At 57.2% G+C, this 17187-nt stretch overlaps 3 protein-coding genes across 3 annotated transcripts; all 3 read right to left on the bottom strand.

Moving 5' to 3' along the window:
* Nucleotides 1-7150: 7150 nt before the first annotated feature.
* Nucleotides 7151-8455, bottom strand: B0H18DRAFT_958630 (uncharacterized protein; the record flags this gene model as incomplete). The annotated part of the gene is made up of 8 exons (XM_048042714.1): nucleotides 7151-7176; nucleotides 7229-7340; nucleotides 7392-7517; nucleotides 7571-7706; nucleotides 7727-7799; nucleotides 7854-7871; nucleotides 7931-8171; nucleotides 8225-8455. The coding sequence occupies 8 exons, from the start codon at nucleotides 8453-8455 to the stop codon at nucleotides 7151-7153; spliced, it is 963 nt and encodes a 320-aa protein (XP_047887981.1).
* A 532-nt stretch (nucleotides 8456-8987) lies between these two features.
* On the bottom strand, nucleotides 8988-10384 carry B0H18DRAFT_1123957 (uncharacterized protein; the record flags this gene model as incomplete). Its single annotated transcript, XM_048034781.1, has 3 exons — nucleotides 8988-9415; nucleotides 9471-9812; nucleotides 9946-10384. 3 exons carry the CDS (start codon nucleotides 10382-10384, stop codon nucleotides 8988-8990), a joined length of 1209 nt encoding a protein of 402 aa, XP_047887980.1.
* Nucleotides 10385-13995: 3611 nt separating this feature from the next.
* On the bottom strand, nucleotides 13996-15152 carry B0H18DRAFT_1137929 (uncharacterized protein; the record flags this gene model as incomplete). Its single annotated transcript, XM_048035607.1, has 5 exons — nucleotides 13996-14370; nucleotides 14404-14565; nucleotides 14816-14839; nucleotides 14876-14987; nucleotides 15115-15152. The coding sequence occupies 5 exons, from the start codon at nucleotides 15150-15152 to the stop codon at nucleotides 13996-13998; spliced, it is 711 nt and encodes a 236-aa protein (XP_047887979.1).
* Nucleotides 15153-17187: the final 2035 nt, after the last annotated feature.

Genomic DNA, 17187 nt, shown 5'->3' with positions numbered 1-17187 from the left:
ACCTAACCTAACCTAACCTAACCTAACCTAACCTAACCTAACCTAACCTAACCTAACCTAACCCTAACCTAACCTAACCTAACCTAACCTAACCTAACCTAACCTAACCTAACCTAACCTAAGCTAACCTAAGGTGATGTGAACAACCACTAAGATCTCATGCACATTGCGTGAGTATTGTCTCATCATTTTCCAGACAATTTTTCTCGACCTCATATTTCAACAGAATCACACAACTACCATCTACTTCAACACTTGGAGGAATCTGAGGTTGGCTACGGCTTCTTCTGTTCTGTTCTCGGCGTCTCCGGGTCTCCGACGCCATTGCTTTGTAGTTGCTTTGTACGCTTTCGTTTTCACACTGTGTGTATGTGTACGATAGTTGGTGATCCGTGTCTCTGGTTATGTGTTTGGTAATGCAATGCATAGCCAAGCGATTATCTGGAATACCAACCAATGAGTGAATTAGTCAAACCAAGCAACAAGAATACTTGAAAGGCTTGGGTAGACGGACGGAACTTGAAAAGACCATCAAGAATTGAGTCAGCCAGTTGCTTGAATACAAGAAGAGCATGCAACCAGTATCAGAACAATGTTGATTTCTGCTTGGTCACGCAGCTCAAGCATTTGACTTACCTTGCCCAAGACCTATTGACTATGCAAGTCTTGCAGTGCTTGTCAGGCTTGGCAAGCCATGTGAGTTTTTCCTGATGTCCTCCTCGCTCACCTCGTACGTCGCGACGTCCACAGTCAGTTGGGTATTGCTGCCCTCGCCGAAGTATCGCTGAAGATCTCGACGGGCCTGCACCGGTGTGCGCGATTTCACGTGCTTGTTTGACGGGGCTGACATAGGAGGCCACATGCCGTGGATGATGTACACGGCCGGGAAGTGGTAACTGCCCGTCACCTCTGTACAATGATGAGTATACGTCGACTCGCCCTACAAACATACATCGCACTCACCGCCGTTCTCGTTGAGGAAGTCTGAAATGCATGTCAGCAAAGTGCTCAAATAATAGGTGATCACGCGCGATCACCCTGCGAATGGTACATGACTGGCACTCAAAACATGGGTTTTAGGTGATCGCGCGCTATAGCGCGCGATCACCAAAATCACCCTATTTACGACCCACGGGATGTGTTGAAACATGCCATTTTAGGTGATCGTGCGCTATAGCGCGCGATCACCTAAAACCCGTGTTTTCTGACACCAGCGGGTGCGCGCACCCCGCACAAGGGTGCGCAGTGCCTAAAATAGCACGATTTAGGTGATCGCGCGCTATAGCGCGCGATCACCTATTTGACCCTTTTGAGCAGACTTACTGATGCGTTCCGTGCCGGCGAAGTAGGCCATCCCTATACATACGCGCAGGATCTGCGAGATCACATACTGGTGGTACGGTGTGGGTTTCGCAAAGATCGGGATGGACTTGCCCGGCAGTTCCAGTATCTCCAGTTCCAGTAAGAAGGACAGGGCGATGACGACGGCTTCACAGTGCAGCACGCGCAGGTTGGCGTCAGCAACCTGGACAAGGAGAGGTTCGTTTTCCAACATGCCAGGCAGTGGATAGATGCCGAGAAAACGCAACAGGGCGATCTGGTAGGGCCGTGTCAGCGTATCCTCGTCCAGCTCGGCTCCCGCAAGGCAGTGATCAAGGAACCCGATGACGTCGACGGCCATGGCCTGTGCACTCTGGTAGACGTGCGCGCGCTCGTCGACCTTTGCACGCTTGCTCTCCCGCGCCCGTTTCGGACTCACCATCGGAGACGTCAGCCTCCGCTTGCTCCTCTGGTTCAGCGGCGGGGGTGACTGCGTCTGCCGGCCTGCCAACCCAAGATGCGAAGCCAGCATGCTGTGGGTCACCGTCGCGCCGTTGTCGACCTCTTCTTCCTCCTCTACTACCACCGGGAGCTCGTCGTCCACCTGCATCGCATCGTCGTCGCCGCCGTCAGTCAAGGCTTGGGGCACCTCGTCTTCCTCCTGCTCGTCGTCGTGGGTGCGCGCACCCTTGGTCGCCTTCTTCTCGACATCCTCATCGTCGTCTGTGGGCTCCCACTCGGTGTGCGTTAGATGCCCTTCGTCCACGAGCATCTGGAGCAGCGACTGCACGACATCCTTGTTACGCGTGCTAGAAGGCTGGTCACGCACATGCTTGACGAGGGCAGGCAGCAAGGCCTCGACTCTCTCGTTCATGCGCGACTGGACCTCATGGTCCATGTCTTCTATGTACGCCAGAGGACGCTTGAGAACCTGCTTGAACAAATCTTGGCGGGTCGCATACTGTTTTGTCAGCCGCCGCGTGACCCGGTCCTTGTCAGCGTCCGGTTGGATGTCAACATCGAACCCCAGCGCCGTCATCAGCACATCCTCGACGTCTTCCATCGTCGTCGTGAGTGGCGGATCCTGATCCATCGCCGCCGAAACGTCGGCCCAGAACGGGTAATACGCGAGCGGGTCAACCGTGCCTGGCCGATCGCTGGTGGTAGGAAGCGGTGTCCATGCGTACATCTGATCTTTGCGGTCGTCTTCCTCGTCGTCGCTTTGATCATCCCGTCGAACACGCTTGGGGTTCGCCCGCTCCGTCATACGATGCCGCAAAAACTCGCTCGTCTGGGGGTGCGCGCACACGTCAGTGTTGCACACAACATTAATAATATTAAGCAACGTACGTTCCACAGGTGAAGCATCGTCCCCTTCGCCATCTGGTCAAGCGACTCGCCCATCTTCTTGCCCTTGACGGCACCGTCCGTGGAGTCGCTGTACTGGAACGCAGGCAGCTTGCGGAGCGACTCGAGTATCCTCGCGATCTGCGTGTTGTGATGCGAGACCGCGGTGGCCATCGCAGAAGCCTTCCCAGCCCGTCCTGTTGCAGGTGCGGCCACCGCACCTGGTGCTGGCACCGGCGCGTTCAAGGTGAACGGCGACGACGATGGGCCGGCGACCGCGTTTGCCTGCTGCTGCTGCTGCTGCTGTGGTCGACGACCTTGTCCAGGTGCAGGGATTTTGCCCGCGAACGCACGCTGCAATTCAGAGTTTGCAATGAGACTCGCAGTGTTCTGCTCCGTGGTCGACGGTTCGCCCTTGGTGAACCACTCCGGGTCCGCGTGCGCACCGGTCCCATCCTCTGACGGCTTCCACGATTTGTCCGGCCTCACAATGTCCCACCACTCGTGGACCGGAATGACCTTGAAGCGGCACAGGAGGGCTGCGTACCTCGCTCGGCCCTGAGCAATTCCCAGTGTCCACCAGCTACCTCCGCGCCCGTACATCAGCAGGACTGCCGCCGTCTCCACCGTCGCTGCAGCGAGGACAGGGACGAGCGAGCGAGCACCAACCTTGACTGTGGTGTTTGCACCCTCGACGACTGGCAGCGCAGTGCGCATGAGTGCGCGCATGCCGAGCATGTCTAGCGAGAGACCGGACAGGTGCTGGAGTGCATCGCTCCGTTGATTGACAATCGCGTTCGACAGAGACTTGGTGTTCTGCGTGCACGCCTGGATGTGCTTGGCCATGTCAAAGTCCGGGAACAACTCGTTCAGCGCAGACTCCTTCATCATGCTCACCGCCTCTGCCGTGCGCTCAGCGGGGTTGCCCTTGCTCTTCTCCGAGTACACAATGAACGCCTCTCTGATCGTCTTCTTCGAGTGTCTGCGGAAGTTGTTGACGGCCGCTACTTCCGTCGACACTTCGTGCAGCAGTGCGACAAACGTGTGTCGATCGGCGAACCATTCTCGCGCGAGCTGCAGGCAAATAACTCAGCCTCGAGATGCACCATCCACAAGTTCAACTCACCTCCCACTGCACACTGTCCGGACGGTCCCAGTCGCCTGCGCCAGACTTGAGATCTTTGTAGTTGCCAACACTATAGAGCGCGCAGACGGTCGCATCCACGGTGATGTCGTGAGTGGTTATGCCCGTGCCGGTGCCGGCGCCGCTGGTCCCACAGAAGGACCGATGATACATGAGCGGCTCGAACATCCACGCAAGCTGTAAAAGAAAAGTAAGCACACATATAGGGGTGCGCGCAGGTCACGCAGCAGTGTGCGCGCACTCACCCTCTCCCATCCCCGCTCGTACAATGAGCATTGTTCCCGGACCATCCGCATCGGCGTCGCGGTCAGCAACGGCAGAGCAGGGATAAACTCCATGTCGCCCTTGATGTACGTCCAGCCGTAGTACAAGAACGTGATGCGCCCCATGACATAGTCCAGGTGCGACAGGCGCCGCTGCTGCGTGCTGCGTGGCCCCTCGTTGTCGTTGTCATCGTCGTCGGCACCAGGGACGGATGACCCCATCATGAGTTGGATCTGCGCCACCAGTGCGTTACCGTACTCGGCCATGGTGTCAAAAGCCTGCCTCGAGCGCACGCCCAAAACATTTGAACTGGAAAGAACATCAAGCGCCGCACGGTCGACAGTCCTGAGCATGCCGTCTGTCCAAAGGCCAGGACAGGGCTTCGCACCCCCTGTGTGAAACTCGCGTTTCAACGCCGTGTACTTTCGTGAGATGATCGACGGTATGGTCCCATCGGGTTCTTCCAACAGATCCAGGTTCGTCTGCGCCTGGAGAAACTCCTGGGCCCGCTCGGTGTCGCCGTTCGTCTTCATCTCCAAGTATCTGTGACGTGCGCGCCGGGCCTCATCGTACCGCGAACATATCAACTCCACATCCTGCGTGGTGGAGAACGAAGCCTTTGAGCTGACGATGTCCATCAGCCAGCGCATGCGCCGCAGATTGAATACAATGACCTGCGCGCACCATCATGAACAACCGACAGCCGAGCGTGACAATGAATACACTCACCCCGCCGGCCGGCTTCAGGATCTTCATCCATGTCTGGTGGCTGAAAAAGTCAGTGTCGTAATAATACTGTACCTTTCTCTCCTCTTTCATTTCGCCAATGATCGGTGTCAGCGACATGAGGAAGTCGCACACCGGCGTGACGTAGAACATGTTCGTGTGCATCGTTTTGATGTGACTGCCAGTGGCAGCAGTGCCCTTCGTTGTCGTCGTCGCCGTGCCTAAGCGTAGCTCCTTCACCACGGATCCGCGGCGGGCCAAGTAGTCGGGGAGGCGGCCATCACGCTTCAACTTGAACAGCTCACGGAAGTGCGTCCGCAAGAGATCCTCACTGGTCTCGACCTTGTGAGCCCAGCCGATGTTCTGCGCGAGCCGTTCCGCCGCCGCACCGTTACCAAGTTTTCTGTGTGTGTGTGTGTCAAAGTGTGAGTGGGTGTGCGCAAGGGGTGCGCGCACACACTTACCCATGATGGATACTCTTGCCAGCCAGCACCCCTGCCGGCGAAGCCGATCCCCTAGTCTCTGACACCGCGCTACCAGCCGATTGTACTGACCATTGCTGGGATCCATGTTCTCCAAACGCGCCTTCGCCGTCTCCAACTCGGTTACCTGTGGCTCGAGGAAGGCGATGCTCGCAGCGATGCGATGTTGTCCGGTAATGACGTACACCGGACTGGGCGAGCCGTCAGGTCGAGGCTTCAACTTCAAGAAATCGAGGTCGAGAGGAAGCATCTGGTTGTGCTTGGTTGTGAAATCGATGTCGTCCCACCTGACCGCAACTTCGATGCAGTGCCCGCACAGGAGGCTCTGGTATCCGTCATCCACGAACGACTTGCGGATCTTCTCGACGTGGTTGTCGTCGATCTTGCGGCTGTTGAACTGCTGTTGCACACTTCGACATGGTCCTCTTGTTGCAGAGATGGGAGGGTTGCGAGCCGCGCGTAACCGTGGTACGCATCTGCGAGAGTCTTTTGATACTCTAGAAATAGTTCCTGCGTGATGTTCTGGTTCTGATCATGAGGATCAGCAATCGGCCGGCGCTGTGCATGCCGTCGCACTCGTTGTGGAACGCACCTTGTTCGTCTCCTCGTCTTCCGAACTCCGTCCTCTGCTGGCTGTTTTCCACGAGCGCGCGTCGACGTCGATACGGGCGGTTGTGCCGTCTCTTCGGCTCCGACAAACCATCAGCCTCAGAATCCTCAGCCGGCGCAGCCTCGACGGGCTGCTTCTTGGTCGTTTTCCTCTTTCTAGGCGGCATGTTGATCTGAGGGTGCAGGTGAGACGGGCGCTGGACAGAGAGCGGTGAAATACGTACAGTGAGGACAGGGTGCAAGTGCAAGGGGGAGAGAGGCGTCGTGTGTGCAGAGATAGGTTGAGGATGCCTCATGTTTGCCACATGGTCGGTCTTGTCACCTGATGTGCAGCGGAATAGGTGCGTACAATGTGCGCACATAAAACATGTGTGTACACTATACATACAATGATCAGCGTAGGATAAAACATGACATACGAGCCCACCTAGGAATACCAATGGTGGATGCCACACTGCACGCACCCCACCCCTACATTTAGGTGAACGTGCGCGACCGCGCGCGATCACCTGTGATAGCAGTATATGTCATCGTCGAGGACATATACAGACTGTCATAGGAGACACTCGCAGATGCGTACGTCGACTGTGACTGTAGAGGCAATTTACCCTTGATTTAGGTGATCGCGCGCGGTCGCGCGCGATCACCTTATACGCCCTTTTTCGTGGTTAAAATGAGGGATATAAATCATACTATTTACCTGCCAAAAAGGTGATCGCGCGCGACCGCGCGCGATCACCTAAATCAAGGGTTTTGAGGGTGTGTGGGTGCACGTACCTTTGGTGGGTGCGTCAGAGTGCGCGCACCCTACTATACTCTGAAATAGGCTGTTTTAGGTGATCGCGCGTGGTAGCGCGCGATCACCTAAAACAGGGGGTTTCGTGGGTGTCAGATGCGTATTTGAGAGGTGCGCGCGCCCCATATACCTGTGCGGGAACACGTCTGGAGGGTGATCGCGCGCGACCGCGCGCGATCACCTATTTGGCAGGTAAATGGGTGGTTATCCCCTTGTTTAGACACCCACAAAGGAGGGTATAAGGTGATCGCGCGCGGTCGCGCGCGATCACCTAAATTGGGGGTTTGGACTCACCTTTAACAGACTGTTCGTGAGAGGTACAGCTGTAGGGTGGACGCGCGCGACCACGCACGTCCACCCTGGGTGCGGACAATCAACTATGTACAGTAGCAGTTACACACGTTTATATACAAATGCGATTTACTAGTACACTTCCACGAGCCTATACATACGTATTCCCCCTTATTCTCCACGGCGACGCTTCATACCTATGCCACAAGGTCGTTAGCGTTAGCCCGCAGTCAGTGCACGTCTGCGTACCTGCCCTTGCACCTCCAGAACTTGCCGGGGTGCGGGTGCGCGCACGGTTGGAAGGTGCGCGCACCACCGTTGCACTCGCAGTGCGGCGCGAGGCAGCATGTGTGAGAGGAGACTAGAATTGATCAGCGCACCGTACGAATGCCAAGGAACAATGTGCACTCACTCCGAAGGAGCAACCCTTCTTGCGTGCACGACAAGTGACGCAGCGCGGGTCGTTTGCGACGGCCGGAACCCGGCATTCCTCCATGCCGCTCTCAGTGCAGCGCTCGCACCGGTCGCGGCCGCAGTTCTGTGGTGTGCGCATCAGATAATTGTCAGCGGGCAATATACGATTGCACTTACCACGGTGTCCTGCGACTGCGGCGGGACGTTGAGAGGACGTGCCCATGTGGACAGAGGGATCGGGTGCGCCATCGCGGCGGGCGCACGGCCCTTCGCCTTCCAGGCGAGGTAGATCTCCGCCTGGCGCTGCGCCTTCCTGCAGTCCTCGCCGGTCACACGCCCCAGTTGAGCTCGTATCCTTCGGTGCGCGGATCGTCCTCGTCTTCATGATCTTGGACCGGCGTCGCAGCTGTAGAGGTGCGTGGCTCGTCAGACGACTCCGTGTAAGTACGTAGACACTTACGATTGAGCCGGTCATTGCCTGAGATGGGGTGCGCGCAGTCAGACACAGGTGCGCGCACGTAGAAAAGAGACACTTACTGAGCCAGATGTCCGCGAACGGCCTCATGGCGGCCTCCTGATCCACGACCGACCACCTCTTGCCCCACCACTTGGGCTTGCGGTTGCGCCAGCCGGTTGCGAATGTTTTGAAGTCCAGGCCCTCCTGCCATGCGCCCTCCGCCGGCGCATCCCACCACTGCCAATCGAAGCAGGTGTCGGCGAGGTGAGGGAACTTCTTCGCCATCGGTACGTAGTTCAGTTGCTTGCGCCATTTCTTCGTCTTCACATCGCAGGTCAGTCCCCCGCTCGCATCGCATGCAACAGTCCACTCACCAGGAGGTACGTCGCGACGATCTTCTCAAATACCCTGAACGACACCGGGCTGTTGTACAGCGCCCGGAGCGTCCTGTTGAAGAGCATCAAGTCCTCCTCCGTCCAGTCGTCCCATCGCGGCGGGTGGTCCGTGAAGATGAGCAAGTCCCGCTCGCTCACATGGTGCCCGGCCTCGAGGGCGACCTTGCGCAGGTATTTGCGCAGTCTCTTCATGCCCCAGGTACCGACCATTTTTGCAGGGTGCCGAGGAAGTGCAGGAGGGAGTGTAAGAAGCAGGGGCGAGAGGAAGTGCGACGAGTGTGAGTGAGAGAGGGAGATGCGCGCGAGAGTGAGCGAGCAGCCACAACGGCGTCTAAGTCTCAGCCACAGGCCACGGCGCTAAGTCGACCGACGCGACGCGCCGACCACTGGTCATCTGACCGTATGCGCCGTGAACGCTCAAGTGTTTGGCCTGCGCTCTAGGTAACAGTGCGCACATTGTTTCTTACCATGCGCGCATTGTTGATTGCCGTGCGCGCGGTGTTTATGGCCGTGCGCGCGGTGTTTTGACCGTGCGCGCGGTGTTTTGACCGTGCGCGATAGCATGTGGCACTCACCGAGTTTGGTGCGGGCACCTTTGTGAGACTTACCTCTGGCCGTATGAGTGTGTCCGACCGTGAGTAAGACCGTTCTGCACGCATTGCAAAGGATATACAAACATAACTACATGACTGACCATCTGAGAGCATATTACTGGGTGTTCAACATTGAGAATGCAATTTGCTTACCACTGCTGGTAAAATTCGACCTGCGCATTGAACCACGCAAGGCGTCTCGTGAGAATGTCGACGCTCTTCGAGACGTCCTCGGGTGACGGCCCACCTCCCCGGTATGTGTGGTCATTGACCCCGTTCAATGTCACACGCTCCGACTGTAGACGGAGATATACGTGCTGACAGTGAAGGGCCTGGCGCGCACGCCATACCCGTTGAGCAATGCTGTCACGGACAACACCAGGTGGCTCGGGCATCGCGACAGGCTTCTGCGACCCAGATTGCTTGTCCCAAAATTCAATCTCCTCGGGGTGCGCAAAGAGCGATGTAAGTTGCCCGATGGGGAGCGTGTATGGAGCGTCCGGAATCGCTCTATCCCTTGGGAGATCGATTTCGAGCCAGATGGGTGGCGGGCGCTCACAGCGGATATGGAGTTTCTCTGCAACTTTTCAGATAGGTCCCATAATACTAGAGAGAGAGAGGGGTGCGCGCACCGTGGATCATGGGTAGTAGTGCGCGAAGATGACCGAGCCAGCGGTCAACCCAAACGTCAATTTCTTCATCGAATTCGATTTCACGATCAATGCGCAATTGCCGCTCTTGGAGAAGAAGAGCAATGTGCGCGCAGATGCGCTCAAAGAACTCGTACTCGTTTGTGCAGTTGATGTGCCCATAGGGGACAAACCACTGAGGGCATGGGTCCACAAACCGCCCGGAATAACCAACAAGTGCGTTGCGCTCTTTCGCGGCGGTATCGAGGTCAATGGCGTGTTTGGCATGATGGTCGTACAGGATCCGCTTGATCGGTGGATCCTGCCAGACTATGCCTGCATCGACTGTACCAATGTAAGGTGAGTGGCTAGTAGTACTGATGTAACAGTGGCATGGTACATGCCATAATTCTTGTCCAGGATTTCTGTGTGATGAGTCAGTATGCTGAATAGACTAATTGTGATGCAGAGAACATACTGTGCCAGTAATCAACAGTCTCCCTCACCAAGTGCATGAGACTGATAGTGGACCGCGCGATGTGCGTCCATTCATCACGATCATGAGTGTGGATGCGCAATGATTCGGGCAATGTGCGGACGCTCCAGTTCCTGTACAAGGGGGTGATGACGTTGGCCAATGCGATCATGACCGATTCGAGTCGATCAATCTCTGAGCGGACAAAGAGCATGTTCAGGGGTTGTGGGTCGGTGATCGTGCGGACGTGTATGATACGGAGCCAGTCCTTCATGTGCTCGTGCCATCTTTGATAGGTCTCATTAATGGTGAGCGGGCCATATGCTGAACCGATGGGAGTGAGTTCCTGTAGGAACTTCTCCGTGTGTTTGGGGATCAGTCGGATGAGCGCGGCAGCCTCGAGGATCACCCGAATGCGGTCAGACCATGCTGGACGGTCCATGGCGACTGGTGTGCTGCGCTAGCACTGAGTGCTGCGGGCGGGGACATGGTGGGAGAGACAACGTACCTGGCACACACTGATGGCCTGAGGATCGAAGGGAAGGGACTGGTCACGCCATCGTGCAGCCACACCAGTCACATGTGTCAAATAATATTGCACGTGACAAGGTGGACGCGCGCGGTCGTGCACGTTCACACCTTGACCATGGGTCTGGGGTGCGCGCACCATGTCATGCACGTCCAAACACCACTCACAAGGTGATCGCGCGCTATCGCGCGCGATCACCTAAATGGCATCTCTTGAGTGGACATACATGTTGCACGTCGAGAGAATAGACGCTGGCCTACATACCATTTAGGTGATCGCGCGCGATCACCTTGACCATCATATGTGCACGCACCCCGGTCAGTCATGTCCAAACACCGATCTCAAGGTGATCGCGCGTGGTCGCGCGCGATCACCTAAATGGCACAATTTGAACTGACATGTGCAGTACAGGTCCACTTAAACAGACGCCGATATAGGTGCGTCAAGGTGATCGCGCGCGATCACCTAAATGGTATGTATACCGGGTACACAATAGTAGTGTTTAGGTGATCGCGCGCGATCACCTTGAGGGTACTTTGTCAAGACACCTCCAGCATAGGGTTTAGGTGATCGCGCGCGACCGCGCGCGATCACCTTGGAGGCACATTTTTGTGCACATGCACCATACACACAGGGGAGAAATGTCAACACTTTCCTTATATGGTTATGCCCATATATAGTAATTACTATATTGGGCACCATAACCCCACCCTAAGCCTGCCATGTTTATCGAAAGTCACTATAATGCGCAGGTACGCACATCACCCCAGGGCGTGGTGGGCTTGCTGGATGTAAAAGAGAGGGAGGCAGGAGGCAGGAGAGGCGGGAGATCGTGGTTGTGGGCAGGAGATCGTGTGAGCGCCCGTCGGTGGCTGAGCAGGTGGCTGACGTGATCTCGCCTCCCCTGTCACTGCACATCACTGACGCACAACACGGAATGGACGCCGCATGCGGAGGGTGTAATGGATGATGTGGTACACCACAGATGCATGCCCTCTGTGGCACACGAGCAAGTCGGTGGGTGCCTGTGAGATCGGGCGGGCGCTCGGACTTGCCAAACAAGGCAATGGATGTGCGGACTCATCCGCAATCGCGCCATAGCGCGATTGCGGGTAAGGGTGACTGGCAGAAGGCAGTCGCAGACTCAAATGGAGACTGCATGTTACCCGCGTTCGCGTCATGGCGCGAACGCGGGTTATGCACGCTGAGATTCATGCTGCGAGGGTGAGACGTTTAATGCTCAGAACGTGAAAATGCCTTCCTCACCCATCCTCACCCCATCCTCACCCTAAGGATTGGTCAAAAAGCCCCTATAATCCTGCGGCTCTTTGCGAAGCATGCATCGCAGCACTCACTCCTTCCCGAGCGGCATGGCGAGAAGCGAACAAAGGATGATATCCGCCGTGATGCCGTCGAGGAGATGTACCGGCATTGCGAAGTCAATCATCTCTGCGAGGTGTGGGCTTACCTGTGGAATTCGTGGTATTCACGGAAGCGATGGCCACTGTGGGCACGCGGTGCGTACTCCGCGAGCATTCCTTGCAAGCGTACGACCATGATGGTCGAGGCTCTCTGGCGAAACTTGAAACAGCTCGTACTTCACATGTACAACCGCCCGCCTGTTGACCTCGCTGTTCACGTGATCATCACGAAGGCGCTTCCACCCTACCGTCTCACTCTCCGACGTCTCCTGCGAAGCGACCGCGAAGGCCGCGCACAGGCACTCACGACCATGCAAGAGCACTTCAAGCACTCGTGGGAGCGACTCATGAAGGTCCCGATCAAAGGCGCGTACACGACGGATGTCCACCGCTGGACATGCGACTGCGGCGCTCAGAAGTACCATGCCTACCTTCTCTGCAAGCACCTTGTTCGGGCCGCGGGAAACCCACCTGCCTTATGGTGGGTGCAGGTACACATCAGTAAAACATGAAATCCGTCTGACGGCGCTCTCAGGGACTTCAGAGGCGCTCAGATCGCTTCAGATCGCTCCAGATCGCTCCAGATAATCAGCCCTCATGACCTCGGATTTTTGCAACGTAACTTCGTCAGACACGATCCTCAGACACGTCAGAAAGCCTCTCAGACATCTCAGCTCAGCAGACATCTCAGCCAGGACATTAATAAACGAGCTAAAAGATATATTGTTATACTGATCACTGTAATACTACACAGACACTACACTATGTTCGTGCGAGCTACTTACATGCACGTCGAAGCTTCTGTTCGTCCGATGCGTGGAGGGTCGGCCCTCGTCGTGTCAATACGTATCGGTGCGTGATGCCCTTTTGGCCATGTGAAACCGATTCTTGCTAGCTGCCTATGCACGGTGTATTGGAGCTCGTCCGGTGCATGTGTATGTTCCTGCTGGTGGGCTGGTGTCACTCGGGCACACGCACGTCGGCGTTGTCTTCGTTGCGCTTGCGCTTGTTGTGCGCATGCACGCCGGGGCCGTCTTCGTTGGGCCGATCTTTGTGAACACCAACTCACCAGTGTCGTCTACGAGTAGAGGCCACAAGGCGTACTCACCTGGTTTTCGAGCCCTACTAATCATTGATCCATTCGGTTCCTGAACTCCGAACCACGTCTCACCCCTTTCCCTCATCCATCCCCATCTTGAATCGTGACGCACTGGATGGGTGAAACACAGTCAGAGTGGTGGTTTCTAGACGTGGTGAGTCTCGTGCCCATACAGTACTCGGTGTACCACTGACGCGAATGCTGCCTCGTTCACCCATGTGCATCACTGGAGTCAATGCACAGCAAACCGGTCGACATCGGTCACGCTTGCCATCCATGTACTCTCGCTTGTCTACCTACTGCGTCCACCTCTGCCGCAATCCCTAGTACGCAGACGTCTTCGCTGCAGGTTCTGACGCGTACTCGCGGTCGTCTGCACTCCTCGTGGTACTAGTACGTGTCTCGTCCTCTTCCAAGACGCAGCTCACAACGTCGTGTGCGGCCCTGCGTCTTGCGTGTATCGTCGGCCCCGAGCGACTCGATTGTGCGTCGATACCGGACGCGTCTTCAGTGTGCCGGTGAGTGTCCTTCCTTGCTGCTCTCGCATACGCAGCTGACTTTGTTCTCCCGCGTCCTGCAAGCGAGGACGAACCGGTCAGCACGGAGCACCGCCTTGCGGCGTAATGGAGCTACGAGTCGTGAGATACAGCAGCGGGTACAGGCACGGAATGTACGTACCTCGTCGTGCTGCATCTCCTCCACTCACGAACGCTCTGCGTGCGCGAGAGCCTCTGCAATCCGCAGCGTCATCCGTCCCTTCGCAGCACACGACGGTGTTTCCCGACGCGAGACGGGGCGGCCACGTCCAGTCCTGGCGTCGTCACCGGACACGTCGACTCCGCGGCACCACGAGCTGCCCTCCGTCGTTCTCGGCATGTCGGGTGGTGTTAGCTCGGTATGGAGGGTCCATGCGCACGTCGAGGGCACGGGAAAGCGGGGAGAGGCGGGTTGCTGGGGCTCTGGGCGTCCTGAGACACAGACGCCGTTGGGTGTTCGAGAGGGAACTAGACAGCGCGCATCAGGGCGGGGTCTGCAGGACCTCCGCGAGCCTCCAAGTCTGATCTTGGGACGTCACCGGAGCTTGTCACGGGTCTTGCGGCTGCGTAGTGGACGGGGATGAGGACAGGCTGGCCGCCGCCGTCTGCGCCTATGCGGGAAAAGGACATGCGGGCGTCGGCAGCGCGGATGTCGAGGGTGTTGGGATTCGGGATGTGGCTGAGTCGAGGACGTCGGTGTTGCGGAGGACGTCGAAGAGGAGCGAGGCGAGCTGGTTGGGCGACTGGCTCCCGAGGACCATGGGGCCCTGCGATCTTGGGGCGCCTCCGTTGTGTTCGTCTCCGTCCGGTCGTCCTTGCTGGGCATTTGCTTGCCGGGGTTGGCTATGGGGTCGAGGTACAAAGCGGCGGACTCACCTGGTCGTAATCCCTCCTCCCTACGTGTGCATCCCTTCGCGAGCCTCCAGCGATGCTCTTGGCGCGTCGCTGGAGCTCGTTGGCCCCGGTCGCGTACAGCGTGATCTTGGGCCGTGGTCCGGTGCACGCGCCGTCTCTTGCGGACGCGCCTGCCCGTGTGTACTGGAGGTCGGCGGCGAGCAAGCGAGGGCGAAGTTGTGACAGAGAGGCAGGAGGCAGGAGACTCGACGCTCTGAGTCGAGAGGAGCGGCGAGCGCGCGTGACGCGTCGTGGCTGAGGCGCTTTGAGGCGCTTAGCACTTGAAGTTTTCACGCCTCCTCCTTGCCTCCTCCACGTCGGCGTCGACTCGACTCCACCCTCTTGCGCACTAGCTCGCAGCCTCGCCTGTTAACCTACTCGCTCGCACGCTTACCCGCATACTTGCTCGCACGCTCGCCTGCCCACCCATCAGTGCTGTCAGTACAATACGCACGTAGCTCTGCTTCAACTTCCACGGCGATGACGACGCCGTGCCCGAACTACTCGCAGCAGGTGCGGATGCTGACGCGGTCCCCGATGCCTTCGCGGACGTGCTTCCGCTGCTACTGGAGCCCCGGACGACTTAGACCCAGACGACCCACAGACACGGAGGCAATCAATAAACGAACATCTGGTGCAGCACTGAGAGAACCGGATGAATATCGAGGTTAGACACCAGGGATGACAGCTCACAGTTCTTCGATGGACGTAGACTTGGCCACCATCTTCATGGTCGGGGAACAAAGTGCGTACGAGGACTGACGATAGATCTGACCGCACTTTCACGCTCGACATGTCGTGGTATGGCAAATATGGTGCAATAGCATTTGCATGTGCCCTCGATCCTGAATGTACCGTTTCGCGGACATAAACGGATAGATTACTAGGGCGAGGCATATTCTCATGCTCGGCTCTCCCCAACGACCACTACGTCCTGCTGCTGAGCGCGCTTTCATCTGACCCACGTTTTTGTATATTCCGGGAACGTCGCTGACAATTCATCCCTTTCGCCCGCAATCTCGCCCGCCCGCCTGCTCGCTTGCCAACCATTCGCCCATTCGCCCCGCTCTCGCTTGCTCTTGCCCACGCTCCTTCCCGCCCGCTTACCCGTGAAACCACAAACCCGCCTTCACCCGCGCGAAATCTGTACCCGGGCGTGTTATGGGTACGAGCTGAGCTCGGTATACCCATGCTCGGCCCTACGACAGTCCAAGTAGGGCACTGGTGACGCGTCAAGAGGGTCACCATGGCTGCGCGGTAGGTGAGTCGACCTCGTCAGTTCCGCGCAGAGCCTACCAACAACAACCCAGCGCCGACGAGCGCAATGTGTACCAGCCCGCCGAACACGTGTTCAACGAGCTCCAGCGGAATGAGCGAGAGCCGGCCGAGGATGAGCCCGGCAAGCAAGATGAGCCTGCTGTCGCCCGGCCCATACGAGTGGGATAACAAACGGCGCAAGTGGGATGGCAGACGAGACGGCAGACAGCGCGAGAGGGTGAGTACATGGGGCGGGAAAGACGACAGACGGGGCAAACAAGACGGCACACGGCGCAGACGAGACGGCACATGGGTCGAGAGAGGGTACACGGGGCGGGCGAGTCGGCAGATGACACGGTCGAGATGGCAGAGACACGAGCGAGGCCCTGTTAGACAACACGGGCGAGACGGCAGACGGTGCGATCCATGAGCCTGCGTCGACAGCAACTATCTACTTTAGTGTAGTTCCCCACTATGTATTCTCTGTGTACAATGCTCTCGAGTTGTCAATATACCAGTGGTGATTCTATGGCTACTGCAATTATTAGGAATTGAATAGATGAGTTTTGAGATGCAGACAGTACTACGACCTCGTTGGTTCATTGAGCTGTCTGACAAGATGAGGAATCTGAGCTATCTGATGCTCTAGTCACTCTAAGGGGTCTCCATCAGCCTCTCAGATGCTCAGAAATTGCCCAGTTTGCTGATGCCAGTGGTTTCATATTCCACCCTTCTACACAGTCCCCATCGACGGCAAGATCGCGCCACCCCCAGAACTGACGACGAAGCACGCATGGCTCAGTCGAATGCCCAGGGTGGATACCAGTACGTCGGACTCGGATGACTCGGACTCGGCGATTGTCACTGGCAGTGGTCATGGCAAGCGTGCGGCGGCGCCTCCCGGTTCGGTGAATATGTCCCGCGCATCTCAGGCGCAGGTGCCGGTGGCGGATACTTCAGAGGAATCGGGAGAGGAAGATTCAGTGCTGCCCGCCTTGGCAGTCACTAGTAGGTCATCACCGGTGAGTATCAATGTGCACTTCGGGATTACATGACTCGTATTCATTGCCGGGCACACCTACAGATAGATTCGTCACCTAACAAACCACCGCCTACCGGACGTGACGGGTTGTTGCGCGCGCGGGCGGGTGGAAGTGCAGGCTTTACAGTAAGCAATGCCACCCAATTGCAATGGTGCGCCAACACTAACACGATCGACAACGTCCGTGTCAGCTTGATGACGAAGACGACGTGGACGTGGACGAACATCTCCGCCTGTTACACCGCGCCGCTGATATCATTGAAGAACAATGCGACGCCGGTGCAGAGGGCCGCTTCGTCCAAAACGCCCTTCGCGCGACCCGCCCAGCCGTGCGTTGGGTCCGAGACATCGAGAAGCATGAGCGCAGACGAACCATGCCCATCACGAATACCCGCGAACGCGGGCAGGCGGCTCCTTCAAACGTTATAGGTTACAAGTATATCGCACGGCGCTGAATTGAAAGTCGT

This window comes from Fomitopsis serialis, assembly GCF_022376445.1.
Source record: "Fomitopsis serialis strain Sig1Antser10 chromosome Unknown B0H18scaffold_110, whole genome shotgun sequence".
Taxonomy (NCBI): Eukaryota; Fungi; Basidiomycota; class Agaricomycetes; order Polyporales; family Fomitopsidaceae; genus Fomitopsis; species Fomitopsis serialis.
Note: the sequence above shows the minus strand (reverse complement) of the source record. Positions and strands in the feature narration are given on the sequence as shown.